The 15,507-nt window shown below is 41.3% G+C and overlaps 1 protein-coding gene across 3 annotated transcripts in view; it reads left to right on the forward strand.

Moving 5' to 3' along the window:
* Positions 1-1,173: 1,173 nt before the first annotated feature.
* Positions 1,174-15,507, forward strand: part of TMEM248 (transmembrane protein 248) — a 32,155-nt gene continuing 17,821 nt past the window's right edge. Inside the window, exon 1 of one of the 3 annotated variants that reach the window (XM_060032196.1) lies at positions 1,174-1,465. Coding sequence is in view for 1 of the 3 variants with exons in the window: in XM_060032195.1 (XP_059888178.1) it covers positions 7,673-7,750 (78 nt within the window). In the remaining 2 variants the exon portion in view is untranslated. Of the gene's footprint in view, positions 1,466-1,513; positions 2,239-6,090; positions 7,751-15,507 lie in introns of those variants that run through there. The other 2 variants (XM_060032197.1, XM_060032195.1) reach the window with 2 other exon arrangements.

Genomic DNA, 15,507 nt, shown 5'->3' on the forward strand with positions numbered 1-15,507 from the left:
GTGGGATCTTCCCGGACCGGGGCACGAACCCGTGTCACCTGCATCGGCAGGTGGACTCTCAACGACTGCGCCACCAGGGAAGCCCCTGTTTTATATATAGTAGTGTGTATATGTCGATCCCAATCTCCCAATTTATCCCTCCTCCCCGTTTTTTGTTTTTCTTAGCTATCTAGTAGATACAAAATTAAAATTTTAACTTACACATAAAATATAAACAGTAACTTAAATTTATTAAATAGCTGTGTACCCATGAGACTTTTTAAAATAGGGAACATTTCCCTTACCTTTGAAGTGCCCTGTGTGCCCCTCCCCAATTCCATCATTTTAACACTTAACATGAAGTTTGTGCATCTTTTCTCATGGTGCTTGTCAGAGTTCTACCAATTATGTATGCATCTCTAAACAATATGTCCATGAGATTAGCATGTTTTGGAATTTTATATAATGGAATTATGCTGCAATGAATCCTTTTTTGATTTGCTCCCTGAGGTTGCGCCCCCTTGTGTGTCAGCTGTTTTCAGTTATTTTCACAGCTCTTTTGTATTTGATTATTTATGAATATACCTAAGTCTAGGTTTACATTTGACTGTATGGGCGTTTTTTTTTCCCCTCAGTTCTTCGTGTGTACAAATAGTGACGCTATCAACATTATTTGGTTTACTTGTGCATATACGCAAGTGTTTCTCCAGGGTCACACATATTCTCCAGAGATGATGTGTATCTTCAAGTTTACTGGACAATGCCAAATTTATTTTACAAAATTATTTTAAATCATTTTACAAAATTATTTCATAATTTTGATTGTACCAAGCGATACTTTCATCAGCAGTGATTAATACAGGAGCAGAGAAACACATAGACACACACGCACACATCTTGCACTCACACCAGACACTAAACTCGCGCACAGATTCAGAGATCCACGTATGTGCACCAGCCACGGCTTTGTACATGATACACACTGACACACACATCCACAAACGTGCACCACGCACGCACACTCTCACAACATCCCACTCACAAAGACACACAAAACGACGTCCCGGTCTCAACGCCCGCACGCACGCAGCCCACGTACTCACGCGCAAGCCCCCTCACGTGACCCAGCCAGGAGGCGTGGTCTCCGCCACCCGCGACTGAGGAGTCTTGTCCCGGCCGCGCCGCCGTCGGACGCCAGGTGTCGGGGGTTAAGGTGGCGTTGGCGGTGGTGTTTTTTCCTACCCGGAAACTACGACTGCCGGACCCGGACACCAACCCGTGTCGCGGCGGCGCGAGCCCTACTGGCTTCTGGTCTTCGCGTCGGCCCCGCGGAGCCGGACGCTGCCCCCGGCGCGGCGGGGAGGATGGTACCGAGCGGCCCCGGGCCCGCCGCGCGCCGCCGCGAGTGAGCTCCGAGCGGCCGCGGGCGTCCGGCGAGCAGCTGGCCCGGCCGGGCCCGGGGCGCGCCGCTGCCCACCGGGGCGGGGTGAGCCGGGGCGGGCGGCCCGGGGTTGGGGCTCGGCCGCGGCTGACCCGTGGCCGGGAGGGGACGAGCTGGCCGGGTTTCTTCCTCACGTCTCGGGCTCCAGCCCCTGCCCCAGCCGCCGGTGGGAGTTGGCCCGGGTCTGGCCTGCTCTGTGGCCTCGGCCTGGTCGCCCGCCACTGGTGTTTGTCCACTCGCGTCCCCGGAGCCGGAGTTCCCTGGCCGCCCTCAAGATGGTGGGGCTTCTCACGTCTGGAGCAGAGGCCTGGATAATTTGGGTTTGGCACTGGGAACGTGTTGGTAGTTTGCCGTTTTTGAGTTTGGGTTGTGTTTGCGTTACTCCTCCGTTTGCAAAGGATACATATCTCAGAAAGAAGATGGGAGGGAGAGACTTGCGTATGTGCCGACACTTGAAATGAAATAGTGGTATTTTTTGTGTCAAGCTTGCTAAGTTTCCAGAGGTGGGGTGGATTATCATCTTCACTCATATTTTAATAAACTAAATTGTGTGGCGTCAAGATAATGTAGCGGCACGTAGTTGTACTTCCCTTGATAGGCACCACCCGGAATAAATCTACGCCTGTTGTGCTGTTTTGAATTGTGCAAACACCATAACCGGTGGACAGCTGGTGAGGGGGCCTTTGTTGAAAAATCCGACGTCTGTAGTTTAATTCTCAACTAGCAGATGACAGCCTTGGCAGAGTGTTGAATGATGAGCTTCTTTGCGGTCTGCTTGAAAGCAGGAAAGCTCCTGAATTGCTACTTTCCTGTGTCAGGTGAGCCCGCTCTGGGAGGTGGCGGGAGGCAGAACTCCAGGGTTGGTGATGACTGTTGGTTTGTCCCTATAGCCCTCGTTTTGGTCAGCTTGGAATCTGAGCATTTGTATCCCACGTGTAGATGAATGCTCCATCAGTGCTTGCTGGTGTGCGCACCTTCCTGCTCCCTCATTTCATTTCAGGATTCTCAAAGGATATGGACCTGTTGTGCAGTCATACTTCATGACTCCAAGCCTATTTACTCTCTGGGAGTAAGGAGGCAGTGGGTTGACTTACTAGTAAAGGTCCGGGAAGAATTTCTGTGACCTAATTGAGATGGACTGGAATCATGGCTGCCACTGGCCTCTGGGTACTAAGGTCACAGATGCTGATTGAGCGCACCTGCTTTTTGGGGCCATAGCTGTAGCTACTGCAGGGAAGTGAGACACACGTAAGTGCAAATACAGTTTCTGCCCGCAGGGAACTTAATTAGAGAAGGCAGTAGGCTGTAAGATGTGGCAGGACTTAAGTGTCATATGGAGGTACCAGCTATTAAGGATTTTCTTCTGATTAGGATCAGAAAAGGCTTCATAAAGGAAGTAACTTTTGAGGTGGACCTCGAAGGATTGGGAGGATTTGGGTCATTCAGAATTCGCTGGGAAGTGAAAAAGCTCGGGCCAGTTGGTGGAAGGGCACTTAGGAACTGGGCAGTAGATGCCTGGAAGTATTGACAGAGGCAGCTGGTTAAGGGTTAAGTGCTTTTCTAAGACAGAAAACACGTGCTACCTAATCTGGCTTCTGGTGGATTTCTGGGTTCTAGAGAATTGTTTTCATTTGGTGAGTTTGTCTTGTTCTGTTAAACAGCCAATGACACAAAGCAGTGCTTAACTTACTTTAAAGACAATGAAAAAGAGGCTGATTGTAATTCCTGTCTGGTGTTAACAATCAGGAAATTAAATTTGCTGTGTGCAATTTGTTTCAGTGCCTGTGTTTAGTGTGCAGGAGCGCAGCTCTAGTACCATCTCTGCTACTCTGGCTGCAGCCAAGTGCCAAATGGCAGGCTCTTAGCCGTCTCCTGAGGGTTTTTAATGACATCTAGTTCGCTTCACAGAGATGCTGTTTGTTTCTATTACTCAGTTGTTGAAGAACCTTTGAAGCTGTTAAAACGGGATGCCATGTAATCACCCTGGAACATTATGATTAGTCCTAGGACCACACTGGCCTCAACTCTAGCTTTTCTCTAAACGTGGTCAGGACCGTGTTAACTTTTCCATGCTTCTTTTTGACTCTTCTTCCCTCTCTACCCACTGCTCTGTCTCCTCCTTGTTATAGACAAATGTCTGAGAAAGGGTGGTCCTAATAGGCATGGCAGATCTATGGGATGTTTTTGTCAAATAATATTGCCATGTAAGAGGGCTTTAGAATTAAAAATTTTTTTTCACCACGACATTCCAATTAAAATGAAAAAAGAAATGGAGGAAAGATGGGGTTTTTAGCAAATGGAATTTCCGTGGAGTTCTTCTGATAAACATAGAAATCCTTAAATTATCTTTTCCATACAGAAAATAAATTTGACCAGAGGTCTACAGCTCGTTTTGTGTATAATTATATACCTAAGTGTAGTCCTGGGGACTATAGAACAATGTTTGGTGATGATAGTTTGCAAAGCGCTGTCATTTGTCATTTGGACTTTTGTGCTGTTTGTTTAAAAATGCTGTTTTCAGAACATCTCCCAGTCTTTACACTGAGTTTGGATGTTATAGTTTCATATTGAGCTTTTAGTGTTCGTTTAATCTTGTCATCACTCATGATTTGTTTTCTTAAGTATCTGTTAATTAAACCCCAGATCATTACATCTTAATATGGGGATACTTTTAATTTGGTTTTTATGTAGGTCAGCAATTTAAAAAAAATTAACAAAAAAGAGATAAATTTCTTTCAATTTCGGGACTAAGATGAACTTATTTGTTAAAAGGAGAGGGAGCATGTTGGAAGTTCCCGCGATTTTATATCATGATTTTGAAAATGGAGCGATGTATTAATTAGTTGTAAGTGAGTAGAAATACAGCCAAAGTCTGAATTTTGGAAATAAGTCCAAATTTCATGGAAATGAGTCCGTGAAATTATTATCTGCCCATGTTGTTCCTTTTCCTCTCGTCTTTGAGTACCGATGTTGCCTAAAATGCACGTTTAGCAACTAAAACTTTATGCTTTCTGTCATAATTTCTCTTCTGATCATTTAAACTTGTTGAGTGAAACAAGTTTTTGAAAGTCTCTCTGCACTGTGAGTTGTATTCGATTAACAAACAAGAAACCATTGGCAGGAAATTCCACTTGTCTTTGCTTTATACCCTGATGAGGGTGCTGAGGTGGGAGTTGCCTTACTGAAGAGATGGGAAATAAGGTAACCTCAGTAAAATCCATTTTAGTTGTGCTTCTATTGAAGTCGGTGGCTAAAATACACTGTCCATGGCATGTGAATCTTTTTTTCCTGTCTGGCATTGGACTTGAAACCTACTTATCAGTCCTGGTATTGTGATTGATGGCCCAGCTTGGGGTCAGATGAATTAAGTCAGAGTCTTAATTACTTACTGCCACTTTTTTGTAGTATAACCTTGTATAAATTACTTAACCTCTTTTGACTCAGTTTCCTCTTCGGTAAAATGAGGATAGTAATATCTACTTAGTGTTGTGAGGATTAGAACATATGACGTATGTAAAGCACTTGGCATGGGGCCTGGCCCACAGCACATTTTAAATGGTGGCTATTAAAAATGATACTCTTTTCTTAGCCCCTAATGAGAGAGGTTTCTGCTTACATCACTATTGATATTTTAATTACAAAATTGTATGGATGCTTTTCAGTGTTTATCTCATTTGATGGGGTCGACTCTTTATTTAGACTAATAACGTTTACTGGGAGGCAGTAGAGCACTTAGTGGTTAATGCACGGGCTCTGGAGGCCAACTGCATTTGAATCCAGGTTCGCTTAGGACCTTGGGCAGCTTAGGTAACTTCCTTATGCCTGAATTTGCTCATCTCTAAAATGCAGATGTTGTGAGGACCATATGAAACATGTGCAGAACTCTTAGAACAGCGTGCCTCGTTCACAAAAGTGGGCGGTAATGTAAGACATTACTGGTAAGCACCTTCCCGGTGCCAGGCCCTGCCCGAGGTAGGAGGGTGCAGAAACGGTGTCACGGAGATGAGAGGGCATGGGAGCAGGACACATTTGGGGTTCAGTTTGGCTGAAGGAGGCCGTGGGCTGGAGCAAAAGCTGCTGTTGAGAGACACTGCAGCGATGGGCGTGACAGGGCTGGTGATGGGTAACTGTTCAGTTGTAGGAGAGAGAGTCCAGAATGGGTGCCAGGGGTCCCTGGGTAGAAAGCTCTGTTTTTCTTTATAAGGAGGAGCTGATTTGGGGATATTGGATGAGTTTTGGCCTTGATGGTTCAGGAGCCTGTGGGTCATCTGCGTGGAGTGTTGGGTAGGTAGATGTTTCCATCTGGAGTGAGGGGGTAGGTGAAATTGACAGGAAGCTGAGAATGAGTGTGTCCACCTTGAGCAGAAGCCCAGCCGGAGCCCACGGGGAGCCCCAACTTTTGAAGAATAGTGAGAAGGAAATGTGGCCAGACAAGTGAGAGGGTGGCCAGGAGAGTGAGGTCCCGGAAGCCAGAAGGTGGTGTGGCCCTCGGTGTGACCCATACTTTGGCTTTAGCATTGAGACCTTAGTGGAGACTTGAAGTTCTCTTTCGACTTTGTTGCTCCGCGTTTGCCTCTTTGAGGGTCTTTTCCATCTACATTCGCTGTGTGGTGGGGGAGGGAGGGTGGTTTCTCCTCAGTGCTGGATAGTTGGGTGTTGAGATCGCCCAGGGTCTCTCTGATACCAGCCCGTGTCCTCATCTCTGCTGAGTCTTGGATAATCCGGCATCGCATCCATTAACGTTCTTTATTAGGCTCAGAGTTTACAGTCCCAGCCTTAAAGCCCTTTGAATATCTCAAACATCACAGGACATTTGAGAAATGCTACTTTAATTCTTACATTCAAAATGGGCCTCTCCCACATCAAGGTGAGTTCCTGCTATTCTCTCTTAGCACAAGACCAGTGTATTTCCTGCAGTGGGTATTAGAGGAAGCTTGCCTCTCTCATCCTCCCCTCTCAGTCCCCCTGTGGTGTTCTTCTACCACTTCTCTGACTCCTAGTCTCTTCAGAACTTTGAAAAGGGCATGACTTTATAGGAGAGCTTTAAGAAATTTCTCATTTAGCCTAAGGTGGAAAATCCAGTTTAATAAGATGAATGGTGGTTTTGTTGTTCATGTGAAGTGAACTTGTTCATCTGGGTCACAAGTAGTGGTTTAGTGTATCTTAAAATAAGTTAGGAACTATTTAGGAAATATCATCTGGAAATGTGGAATCCCCATCCTGTCCAGAGATTCTAGTTTTAAACTTAGACAGGTCACCATGTGGTACACTTTAAATAGTTTGTGGGCTCTGGAGAGAGGGAGAGAGACACACGAAGGACTCATGTATCTGGCATAATGAATGTTAATTTACTTCCTTTCTAATAAAATATTATAATCAAGTTGCAAAATTATACATTTCTGCCTTCACTGGTCCCTTGGGAGGCCTTCCTCTTTTACTGGCTTCTTTTCTGCTTACAGATATGTTTGTTTCCTCACTTCTCGTGACCCCACTGTCCCTCCTGCCTCCCATTTGAACCAGTGATGTTCCGCTGTTGCCTCTGTTTCCCCTTCCCTGTTATCATCTCCTTACTGTCTGACTTCCGCCCCCTGCCAGAGTGAGGTTTCGGAGGCCACCGGTGATCTTGCCAGGTGGAGAACTGTGATTAGGCAAGCACAGGTTCACCTGAGTACTTTTTATAGCACAGAGGGGCCTAGAGACCCTTTCTTTGTACTCCTCACACTTGGTCACTTCCCAGCAATATTTGGCTGATACCTCTTCCTTCTTGAAACTCTTCTCTGCTGCCTTGCAGGACCCCTCCCCGTCCTGGGCACCCTTTTGGCTCGTGGTTACCCCCACACCCTCGCAACCTCTGCCCTAATGGGGGCACCTGCGCTTGTCTGGAGAAGCTGTGTGCACCTCCTGACCCGGGAGCGTGCAGCGCTGGGTTATCTGGAGGAGTCTAGTCAGTGTTCTTTCTCATTTTATTTTTGGTTTCTCACAGATCCAAGTACAAATCACTGCAAGTTAAGCTTTGCCTTTCTTTAGCACCAGGACGTATTAAAGGACTGTCCTGTTTTGTTTTGTTTTTTTTCTAGGTGGGTTTAAGAAATCACTCTTTTTTTTTTCCCTGTATATTGTCTTTATTAATGAAGAAAATGAATGGAATTAAGATTTAATGAAGTTTTATTTGGGCCACAAGGCCAGCAGGATCAATGGAAGATTATTTATAAATTTTATTGTTAGAAATTACTGCAGAGGAAATACATATTCATGATGGAAACGTTAAAAAAAGAAAAGACATATGTAATCTCACCAGCTAGAGATAACCATCCCTGTTTACATTTGAAGGTACGTTATGTATTTTTTTGCCATGTGAGTGCTTGTGTAGCTCTCATACATTAAAAACCTGAAATAGCCTCATTTTGTATATTTTAGGTCCTGTGTTTTTTAACAGCTACATAGTTTTCCTACTGATGATATATTATACTTGAACCATTTCCCTACTATTGTTGGATATCTAGTTTTCCAGTTTTTACTGTTTTATACACTCCTGAGATAACTATCTTAGTAGTTAAGTCTTTGTTTTCAGCAGTGGGTGTCTTCTCAGGTGAACTTTTTAGAGGCAGAATCACAGAAGTAAGAGTGCGCTAAGTGTTAGTGCTCTTGGTATGTATGGCCAGGTTGGTCTCTAGAAAGTTTGTAATAGCCTCCCCTCCCCTTTTTAGGATCTCCTAACTTGTGGGTTGCTTGAATTAACTCTAGGATAATCTTAGTACTGCCTTTTGCTTACTTGAATTGCAACCTGATGTTTAATGTTGTCATTGAACTAGTCTCGGAGCTCTAGGTACTGAGTCGATGGACTTCAGTCGTGTGCTCTCACACACGTGTGAAATTGGCTTTTGGCCGTGTTCTGTGTACCTTAAATCCCTAGACTTTCCAGAGAGGCAGCTTCACAGCCCTGGTCGTTTCTTATCTTTATCCTGGTGAAAGTCTCCAGTTGGAGTTGGGATGAATGAATATAGGGGATGGAGGTCGGATAGTGTGATTTCTCTCCATCCACTTTTCTTCTCCCCATGGAGCTTGACTTATTTTTTAATTAAAAGTGACATTCACTGTTGAGAAGATTACAGAAATTTTCTTGTAATTCTTTGCAGGGGAAATAACATTTGTTTATCCCTTGTTAATTTCATATTTGAAAACACTTGTAAATGGTGGAAAGGAATTTTAAGTTTATGAAATATTTGGACTTTTAATAGTTTTACTAAAAAAACAAAAATGCTTTTACTTTTTGAGTAAATACAATTGGCCACCTCTAGAACTTTCTCTAATTAAATTGGCTTATGTTGACATTGCTTGCTAATTTGTGGGTATTTATGTTGAGATATATATATGTATATATATGTTTAAATTCTAGTGTGACATGGTTTTAACGACCATTAGTTTTATCTAGAAGGGAATTTAATTCAGATTTTTTTGCTTTTCTAAATGTTTCATAATTGTAGTTCCATTTGGTGAATAGTTCCTATTTATTTTATATATGATTCAGATTTTGTTGTCTTTCTTAATAAATGGAACTGTAATTTACTGTTGATGTTTTTGTTTCTGAAGCCTATTAATCTTTTTTATTTTATTTTTTAATTGAAGTATAGTCGATATACAATATTAGTTTCAGGTGTACAACATAGTGATTCAGTACTTTATAGATTATACTCCATTTAAAGTTCTTATAAAATATTGGCTGTATCCCCTGTGCTGTACGTTACATCTTTGTAGCTTGTTTATACATAGTGGTTTGTACCTCTTAACCCCCTACTGCTATCTTGCCCCGCCCCCCCTTCCCTCTCCCCACTGGTAACCACTAGTTTGTTCACTATATCTGTGAGTCTGTTTCTGTTTTGTTATATTTGTTTGCTTCATTTTTCAGGTTCCACATATAAGTGATAACATACAGTATTTGTCTTTCTCTGTCTATTTCACTAAGCATAATACCTTCCAGGTCCATCCATGTTGTTGCAAGTGGCAAGATTCATTCTTTTTTTATGGCTGAGTAATATTCCATTGTATATATGGAATATCTTCTTTATTCGTTCATCTGTTGATAGAAATTTAGGACACATGTTGCTTCCATGTCCTGGCTATTGTAAATAGTGCTAATATGAACATTGGGTTGCATGTATTTTTTTGAATTATTGTTTTCATTTTCTTCAGATATATACCAGAAGTGGAATTGCTAGATCATATTGGTAGTTCTATTTTGTTTTTTGAGGAACTTCCATACTGTTTTCCATAGTGACTACACCAATTTACACATTCCCACCAACAGTGTACTAGGGTTCAGTTTTTTCCACATCCTTGTCAGCATTTTTTTTTATTCTTATTTATTTATTTGGCTACATCGGGTCTTAGTTGTGGCACGTGGGATCTTTCACTGTGGCGTGTTGGCTCTTTGCTGTGGTGCATGGGCTTCTCTCTAGTTGTGGCACACAGGCTCCAGAGCGCGTGAGCTCAGTAGTTTTGGCACGCAGGCTCTCTGGTCGTGGCGTGCCGGCTCTAGAGCGCGCGGGCTTGGTTGCCCCGCGACATGTGGGATCTTCCCCGTCTAGGGATCAGACCCGCATCCCCTACATTGGAAGGCGGATTCTTAACCACTGGACTACCAGGGAAGTTCCCATCCTTGCCAGCATTTGTTATTTGAATCCTATTTAATGAATAGAGAGTTCCTGTTGCTCAACATCCTTGCCAGTGTTTGGTATTGTCAGTGTGCTGGGTTTTGGCCTTTCTAATAAGTGTGTCATGGTATCTTGTTTTAATTTGCATTTCCCGATGACATATGATTTGGGAGCATCTTTTCATGTGCTTATTTGCCATCTGAAAATCTTCTTTGTTTAAGTGTCTGTTAAAGCTCTTTGGCTAATTTTTAAAATGTGTTATTTATTTTCTTATTGTTGAGTTTTAATAGTTCTTTGTATGTTTTGGAGAACAGTCCTTTATCAGATGTCTTTTGCAAATATTTGCTCCCAGTCTGTGCTTATTTTCTCATTCTCTTAACTGTGTCTTTTGTAGAGCAGAAATTCTCAATTTTAATGAAGTCCAGCTTACCACTTCCTTCTTTCATGGATGGTGCCTTTGGTGACCTCATCTAAAAAGTCATCACCGAACTCAAGGTTTTCTCCAATATTACCTTCTAGGAGTTTTATAGTTTTGCATTTTACAGTCAGGTCTGTGATCCATTTTGAGTTCTTTTTTGAGAGTGTAAGGTCTGTGTCTAGATTTATTTTTTTGCATGTGGATGTCCAGTTGTTCCAGCACCATTTGTTGAAAGACTTGTCTTTTGCTTCTTTGTCAAAGATCACCTGACTATATTTATGTTGGTCTATTTCTGGGCTCTCTATTCTGTTTCTTTGATGTATATGTCTGTTCTTTTGCCAGTCAAAACCACACTGTCTTGATTATTGTAGCTTTATAGTAAGTCTTGATGTCAAATACAGTCATTCCTCCCACTTCGTTCTTCTCCTTCAGTATTGACTATTCTGGTTCTTTTATCTCTCCGTATAAACTTAAGAAGAAGTTTGTTGATATCCACAAAATAACGTGCTGGGATTTTGATTGGGATTGTGTTGAACTTGTAGGGCAAGTTGGGAGGAACTAACATCTTGACATGTTGGGTTGTTGTATCCATGAACATGAAGTATTTCTCCATTTATTTAGTGCTTTGATTTTGTTCATGAGAGTTTTGTAGTTTTCCTCATATAGATCTTGTACACATTTGTTAGATTTATACTTAAGTATTTTATGGGGGAAGTGCTAATATAAATGATATTGTGTTTTTAGTTTCAAATTCAACTTGTTCCTTGCTAGTATATAGGAAAGCAGTTGGCTTTTGTATATTAGCCTTGTATCCTGCAATCCTTGCTGAAATTGCTTTCTAGATTATTTTTTAGTTTAAGTCTGGATTCATTGATTCATTCATTTAATGAACTTGCATTTTTAAATCACCTATTTTGTGTCTAGATATTGATAATATAGAGACGATAAGATATACCTGCCCTTGAGAGGCTTACAGCTTGGTTGGGAAGATAGATGTATACACAGGCAGCTGCAGTAAGGTGTTTCATTCTGTGTGAGAAATGTTTGGAGTATAGTGGGGGCATAAAAGTGAAAGTGGTCACTTCTCCCTGAGGGGCTGGTGGGGGAGGGAAAAGTTTCATAGAGTAGGTAACCCTTCAGCTGAGCCTTGAAAGAGGGGAGTTGAAGTAGTAAGATGTGGTTCGTGATGGTCAGGAGGACCAGTGGACTCAAAGGCCTGAAGCTGTAATATTGTCTAATATGTTCTGGGAATTGCAAGCAGTTAGTCAAACCATTGAGAAGTAGACAAGACCTAGTTTGTGGTGGACTGCCATTGCAAGGAGCTTGGACTTTATCCCTAGGTCATTTGGAGCTCTGAGCTAGTTAAGCAGTAACGTGATTAGATTTGCATTTGGAAAAATCACTCTTGACAGCATGTGAAGATGGATTATTTGACTGATAGCAGGAAGATCCAGTTGAGAGACTCTTAGCGATAGTTGCACAAGAAGATGATGAGGGCCTGAACTAAGGGGAGTAGCAGAGGAGTGTGGAATGGAAGAGTCAGAAGTAAGCAATGTTAAAGAAATAGAATCTTGGACTACCCTGGGGGCGCAGTGGCTAAGAATCCGCCTGCCAATGCAGGGGACACGGGTTCGAGCCCTGGTCTGGGAAGATCCCATATGCCATAGAGCAACTAAACCCGTGTGCCACAACTACTGAGCCTGTGCTGTAGAGCCTGCGAGCCACATCTACTGAAGTCCATGCACCTAGATCCCGTGCTCCACAACAAGAGAAGCCACGGCAATGAGAAGCCCACGCACCACAACAAAGAGTAGCCCCTGCTCGCTGCAACTAGAGAAAGCCCACGCACAGCAACGAAGACCCAACGCAGACAAAAATAAAAAATATAAATAAATAAATTTATTTAAAAAAATAGAATCTTTAGCACTTAGTAGTTGCTTGGATATGGGGCAGAAGTAGTCTAGGATGTTTTCCAAAGTTCTAGATTGAGATGGGGAATACAGGAGGAAGAGTCAGATTAGGCAGGAATGCAGATTAGTTCAGTTTTGGACATGTTGTAGAATATATAAGGATGTTCAGTGGGCACTTGGATATAGAGGTCATAGGGCTGTAGAGACATGTAGAGGACTGATACAGTGATCAGTCTCTGTCATCTTTACAAGAAGATAGGGCAAAGTGGGTAGATGCGAGATGCATTTTGGAAAGAAAATCAAGATTTGCTGATGGATTAGATTGATACTAATGGTGAGGGAAAGTAATGCAGCTAAAGAAGGAGTATGTTGAGGGAAGTTTGTATTTTGAAATGCTTCTATTAAAAAAGAACAAAAAAATCCGAGATAAGATTCCAACTGAAGAGGTTAGAAAAACCAAACTGAGTTAACCCAAAGAAGGCAGATGGAGAAAAATAATTTTTTTAAATGTAGAAATTACTGAAAAAGAAAAAAAAAGAAGTTATCTGGATATACTCTATAAAACCAAATACTGGCTTTTTGAAAACACAAATACGATACAGCTCTGGTAAAACTGATGACAAGGAGAGAGGAGAAAACACAAAAACATCTGTAATGAAAAAGAACATGACTACAAGTAAAAATTGAACAAATAACAAGATAATACTGTGCCAGCAATCTTAAAAAAATATATAAATTGGGCAATTTCCTAGAATAATACATCTTATCAAAATTGACTTACTAGAAATAGAAAACATAGACTTACTTTTAAAACATGAATAAATAGTTAAGACAGCCCACCAAAATACAAAACTAGAGAAAAACTTGGAGTCCAGATGGTTTTTTGGTCAAGGTCTATCAAGCTTCCCAGAAATAGAAGCAAATATCTTACACACATTGTTCTAGAAAAAAGATGAGTGGACACATTCAGTTAATCTTATGGTACTAGAATGACTTAGTCATACTAGTCAAGGAGTATATACAGTCAAAGAGAGAATGATAATGGCTTATAATTTTTTTTATCTCACTTGTGAATAGGTGTGGAAATTCAGAATAAAATTTAGCAAACATAAGTCAGCAATGTAGTTTTAAAAGATCATGATTAAGTTTATCCAAAGAATGCAAATGTGAGTCATCGTGAAAAAAATGAATTAACATAGTTCCTTTTAACAAATTAAACGAGAAAAATTGATTGTTCAGAGGTTGCAGATAAAGCATTCATTAAAGTGTAACATTTATAATGAAATTATCTTTGCAAACTTGAAGTAGAGGGTACTTTAACCTGGTGAGGAATTTCAGAAACCTTTAACCTATGCCATATTTAATAGTGAAGCAGTAGAAGCATTTGCTTTAAAGCCAGGAATGAGGCAAGGATTCCTATTGTTGCCACTTCTAGTCATCAGTTCACTGAAGGTTCTAGTCAAAGTAGTAAGAAAAAGAAAAAACAATGAAATGTGTTGGAAAGAAACACTGTTATTGCTTGCAATACTTTATTTTTTTAATTTTTATTAGAGTACAGTTGATTTACAATGTTGCATTAGTTTCTGCTATACTACAGTGGTTTTTTTTTTAAATCTTTATTGGAGTATAATTGCTTCATAATACTGTGTTAGTTTCTGTTGTACACCACGGTGAATCAGCCATATGCATACACACGTCCCCATATCCCCTCCCTCTTGAGCCTCCCTCCCATCCTCCCTATCCCACCCCTCTAGGTCATCGCAAAGCACCGAGCTGATCTCGCTGTGCTATGCCGCTGCTTCCCACTAGCTAACTGTTTTACATTTGATAGTGTATATATGTTGATGCTACTCTCACTTCACCCCAGCTTCCCCCTCCCACCCCATGTCCTCAAGTCCATTCTCTAAGTCTACGTCTTTATTCCTGCCCTGCAACTGGGTTCATCAGTGCCTTTTTTTTTTTTTAGATTCCATATATATGCGTTAGCATATGGTATTTGTTTTTCTGACTCACTTCATTCTGTATGACAGACTCCAGGTCCATCCACCTCACTACAAGTAACTCATTTCTCTTTATGGCTGAATAGTATTCCATTGTATATATGTGCCACATCTTCTTTATTCATTCATCTGTTGATAGACATTTAGGTTGGTTCCACATCCTGGCTATTGTAAATAGTGCTGCAGTGGAACATTGTGGTACATGACTCTTTTTGAATTATGGTTTTCTCAGGGTATATGCCCAGTAGTGGGATTGCTGGGTCATATGGTAGTTCTGTTTTTAGTTTTTTAAGGAACCTCCATACTGTTCTCCATAGTGGCTGTATCAATTTACATTCCCACCAACAGTGCAAGAGGGTTCCCTTTTCACCACACTCTTTCCAGCATTTATTGTTTCTAGATTTTTTGATAATAACCATTCTGACTGGTGTGAGGTGATACCTCATTGTAGTTTTGATTTGCATTTCTCTAATAATTAGTGATGTTGAGTATCTTTTCATGTGCCTCTTGGCTATCTGTATGTCTTCCTTGGTGAAATTTAGACATTAAGGTCTTCGGCCCATTTTTTAACTGGATTGTTTGTTTTTTTGATATTGAGCTCCATGAGCTGTTTGTATATTTTGGAGATTAATCCTTTGTTGTTTCATTTGCAAATATTTTATCCCATTCTGAGGGTTGTCATTTTGTCTTGTTTATGGTTTCCTTTGCTGTGCAAAAGCTTTTAAGTCCCATTTGTTTATTTTTGTTTTTATTTCCGTTACTCTAGGAGGTGGGTCAGAAAAGATCTTGCTGTGGTTTAGGTCAAAGAGTGTTTTTCCTATGTTTTCCTGTAAGAGTTATTGAAGAGGCTGTCTTTTCTCCATTGTATGTTCTTGCCTCCTTTGTCATAAATTATGTGACCGTATGTGTGTGGGTTTATCTCTGGGCATTCTATCCTGTACCATTGATCTATATTTCTGTTTTTGTGCCAGTACCATACTGTCTTGATTACTGTAGGTTTGTGGTATAGTTTGAAGTTGGGGAGGCTGATTCCTCCAACTCCATTTTTCTTTCTCAAGATTGCTTTGGCTATTTGGGCTCTTTAGTGTTTCCATACTAATTGTAAAAT

The sequence above is a fragment of the Delphinus delphis genome, chromosome 15 (assembly GCF_949987515.2).
Source record: "Delphinus delphis chromosome 15, mDelDel1.2, whole genome shotgun sequence".
Classification (NCBI taxonomy): Eukaryota; Metazoa; Chordata; class Mammalia; order Artiodactyla; family Delphinidae; genus Delphinus; species Delphinus delphis.